The sequence below is a fragment of the Varroa jacobsoni genome, unplaced genomic scaffold (genome assembly GCF_002532875.2).
Source record: "Varroa jacobsoni isolate VJ856 unplaced genomic scaffold, vjacob_1.0 scaffold_869, whole genome shotgun sequence".
Classification (NCBI taxonomy): Eukaryota; Metazoa; Arthropoda; class Arachnida; order Mesostigmata; family Varroidae; genus Varroa; species Varroa jacobsoni.
The window spans coordinates 90776-95282 of record NW_019213771.1 but is presented as its reverse complement, the minus strand read 5'-3'; the positions used below and the strand labels follow the sequence as shown (position 1 = coordinate 95282).

The 4507-nt window shown below is 51.2% G+C and overlaps 1 protein-coding gene across 1 annotated transcript in view; it reads right to left on the bottom strand.

The window, feature by feature from the left end:
* LOC111264522 (uncharacterized) overlaps positions 1–4115 on the bottom strand; it is a 79115-nt gene extending 75000 nt beyond the window's left edge. The window contains exons 1-3 of the mRNA XM_086970110.1: positions 4026–4115; positions 1936–2008; positions 655–807 (exon numbers count right to left, since the gene is read on the bottom strand). Coding sequence (XP_086826236.1) covers positions 655–807; positions 1936–2008; positions 4026–4115 — 316 coding nt within the window. The remainder of the gene's footprint in view (positions 1–654; positions 808–1935; positions 2009–4025) is intronic.
* Positions 4116–4507: the final 392 nt, after the last annotated feature.

The window sequence follows — 4507 nt, the reverse complement described above, 5'->3', positions numbered from 1 at the left end:
CCTAGCCATCCACCGTTGCTTCGAGTGTCCCATTCTGTCCTTTCACTTCGCCTCCGTATCTACTTCTTAAGGCAGCTTCCAAAGGCTGACCAGGCAGCAGGACGACCGACTGGCCCTCGCTGGTTGGCTCTGCTTCCGTCGTTCCGTAATGTCCGGTCAAGAGAGCTGCCGCTACTCTAAGCTGATGGGAGATGGGCCGCCATTGCTACCGCTGGCGTTGCAGCGGCATATATTGCTGCTTCTAGCACTACCGCCATCGAGCCAAAAGGGCTTTGGGAAGGGTAACAGTAGCCTTGCTGCTGCTGCTGCTGCTGATCAATACCGGTGGCAGCCGTCGGGGCCGAGAAGCCTGTCGAAGGTCTCCGGAGCGGCACGCGCTGAAGATGACGGCGAAGACTACGCAGCTCTCTCCTTGCCCCCCGTCTAACTCGCAGGCTGCCTCGGCTGTTTGCCAGGGCGGGAAACAGGGAGTGGGCTTATGAATTTAAGCGACTCCAGCAGTGCTAGCTTGCCAATAGTTGCAGCGGCAAAACCATTACAGTTGCTACGACTGTCTGCATTTGTGGCGCAACAGCGCCCAGCGAGAAAAATGAAGCCATTAAAGCCGTCACGTTGAGGAACCAATGCCCAATGCTGAGTTCATTTAACACTCACTGGACAGGACACTTGTCGCCTCTCCTATTGCTGTTATTACTGCTATTGCTGCTTTTGCGCAGAGATCGTTGCTGGCTGCATAAACATCGGCTACTACAAGATTAGAACCGCAACTAGTACCGGGGACACAGGCGACAATATCTTCATCGTCATCTATAAGAGAAACAATAACAAAGGCAATGGGACCAACAATAAACACTACACAATCAGTGAATGACTGCTTCAGCTATTATACACCTTGCTGCTGCTGCTGCTGTTGTTCTGTATAGGATCGAATGGAATAGACCGACAAAAGTGAGGGTGGGGAGTACCGTGCAGGGAGAAGGCTGTTAACTGCGACTATGTAAGGGGACCGTGGGTTCGTTCGTGTGAGCCCTTTGTGTTGATAAACCGAACAACGATATATAAACAAGCGTGGGGTGACAGTGAAGGCTAGCGCAATAGGCAGTGAAAACGCCGTGACGGTTCGATCCGCTCCCGCGTCAAGCTACACTAGGCTATTGCTAAAGTTGCTACGTAAACACAGGACGCATTTCGGCACGTTCGGCACGTCGAGGGCATTGCCATCGGAATATCGAAATGAGAGCAGCAGAAATTTCGAGTACATGGAAACAGGTGCATGGTGTAAGAGGCGCGTTAAGGGCAACCGTCTCCTCGATATAGACGCGCCATGCGGACAGCATTGAGGAACAAGAAAAAAGACACAGCCTTACTGAATAACTGCGCACAGACACGTGAGCGCTCACTGGTGCACACGAACGAGCGGTATATAGAGCGGTATCTTGGGGACTCCTACTAAGCAACGGCTTCTACTATTATTACTGCTGCATCTAGTTCTACAGGTTCAACTCCGAACGACTAGATACCATCGTTGCGCCTGCTATCGTTAGAATAAAAATCGACTAAATGCTAACACGTGGCGTTACATGGCGCAAATAGCCACACATTTTCCAACAAGCACCAACAAGTATGAATAGATGGCGGCGGCGGCGGAAGCAATACGTAAAGCATGTTTGTGTGTCGCATGCATACGGAAACAGTACGTATAACAACGAGAGAGACCGACCATGTAGACGGTATGTGAAGACGACACAAGACCACTGGGCTTCTTTGAACCAGCTGAATTAATGAGAGAAGCACCAGTCATCGTCATCACAGACATATGAATGTGTATACAACTGTACGAAAGTAAATAGAAAGCACAATAGAAAAAGTACAGAGATCAAATGTGATAGAATACAAACAAACATACACAGATAAAACGAATTCTAAAATAGCTACCTGAAGGAAAACTTTGAACTGGATCGGCTGATAACTTGCTTGGTCGACTGAGAAGTTGACTACTTGGTTGAAGCTATAATCTGAGCGACTCAGGTTCATGGTGTTTTCGTGTCCGGTTCGTGAACGCTCGACTGAAAGAAGAAGTCAAAAAGTTGTCGTGATGGCAAATATGGTAGTTAGATTAAGCGACCTTTATAGTTATGTCACGCACGCAGCTCATCAAACCGCGCACTAATTGCATACGCACTCACTTTGTTCTCGAAGACAATGCAGGAGTGGTGCCCTCCGCAAACTGACAATTTATGACAGCAGGAGCGGCTAAATCTGCGAGCGAGTGACCTGGTACTCAGAAAATGTAACTGTCTAATCGGCCTATTGGTAGGGAAGCTCAGGGAGCTAAACTGGAGAGGTGGACATCCGTGCTATCATCGCCACTGCGACTACGACCGCTTCAACCTTAACGTCTGCTGCTACCATTGAATTAGCTAATGTGTCGCGGACATCGCGATAAACCTCTGAACAAAGGAGTCGGCAGGGGCCTACAAATGAGAGCTGTGGTAGAGTCGCCGACGAGGGCGAGCTAGGCGTAAGGGGAAAATAAGCGGCAGTCCTTATAATACCAGTAGCAGGAACAATCGAACGCTGAAACCTACCGCTATTCTCTCACCTGCTGACATAAGACTGTTCACATCAATAGAGCCACGTACACACGGGAATAGTAGCATGTCGTCCGTACATTCTACGAGTGACCACCTGAAGAGAAGTGCTGGGCACAAAGCACGAACGTCAATAGAACCCATTGGGTCGAATATAAACCGTAGCAGCCGGCGCCACGTCGATGTTTCCGCCATAGACCTGTGAGTGTTACCTCTCAAACTTATCGATGGTGGGACGTTAAGCGTAGGCTAATTAGCTGGCCGGCATAATTGGGTTGGTTTGCTACACGAAGGGTGGCTGACTACGAACACTGACGTTGACGTTCGAAATAAAGGGACAGACTGATATTGGCAATTATATTGTTGGTGATGCTCTTATCAGGGCACTACTAACTAGTTAGATTCGCCTGGCCCATCAGCCTGTTGCACTTCTTTTCAGAGGCAGCCACTAGATCGTATGAACTGACCGGATCCTGATGAAACAGGCGTTTTTCGGGACGCGCTTCCTTCTTATGAGCAAGTCGATGTTGCCTAACGTGACGGTGACCGCGATACGTTGACGATTACTAGCGCTATTATTATTATGGATCTGAGCGGTATCAAGATATCATTAATACTAAAGCCGCTAAGACTACTTTCAATAGAAGCGCATAAGCTAGCAGTAAGAGTACGCCCATGGGCAACTGGGGCGGCCGCGGCCAAACTGTTGACGCAGGTGACGTGTTACATTATAGGTCCTGCTGCAGCGTCCTGATGTTCTAGTATTCTCTCGTCCTCTCGGTTTCCTTTAAACATATAATTACGCTGGTGGCTTGATGAACGAAAACCACTCATCCTCTTCGTCGTTCGCTTGCCGTTGGTGACGACGCCTAGCGCACAACTGCTACCTCTGTTGCGAAGGAGGCCGCACGGAGGGAGATAACACCACGACCACGACGAACACCATCTCAACTACTACTACACGACTACTACAGTCGCTGCTTCTACAACAAGCGAACAAGCTGGGACCACGAACCCCGAAGCGGCGACTGGCACGACAAGTTCCAGTCCAGAGCGGCGCGAAGCAACAGGCTAGCCAAGGACTCGGAATTCGCCGGGGTGGAATCCGGGGTGGTCAGATCGCTTGGTGGGCAGGGGCAAGCGTCCCCTCTCCCAGCACGGTTCCCTTTCTCTCTCCTGACGGGTCTCTCACCCTCACCCTCCGAAAAAGGCCCTACCCAACCCTGCTCCTGCTGCAGCCTGCCGTCCTGCAGAGCCTCTTTGCCACTCGCCCTGTGAGCCTTTCAGTGTTCTTGTCCTGGCTTCTCTTCTCCCTCTCTGTAACTTTGCTGCTTTCCCTCTACGTCGAGCTCTAGCTAGCTGTTTCGTGGCTCCTCAAGCAGACGCAAGTCAAAGCAGGCAACGTACCTTTGCAGCCTACGAATTGCTTGCTACCTTGTTCAAGCCAGCAGCCTCCCACGTATCCACATTTAGCGCATCGTGTTTCGTCGGTTCGTACACCAGCAGCATCAGCCGCGCAGCCATCATTCCTCTTCCGAACGAAGCCCGCTGGCAATGGGCAACGGTCGACGCTGCCAAGCCCCACTAGCGGCAAGCAGGCAAGAAACGAAACAGGCGGGCGACTAGCCAGGCGAGGAGGAGTCGGCATTCTGCAGCCTGTGCTCCACAGCAGCAGCGGCAGAAAAAACGGCACGCAAGGCAAAAGAGCCGCTGGCTGCTACCTGTTCGCCTCGGCTGCCAGGCTGTGTCTACCTACCGCCGTACCTAGTTAGGTAGTTATCATAGGTATGCTACCCATTCACACAGAAAGATACACACTCACACGGAGAAAAAGCTTCTGCTGTTGTTGTTGGTGGCAATGCCGAGGCCGTGTCGAGCCGAAAGACTCACCGGCGTCCAACTGGCCAAGGTACACG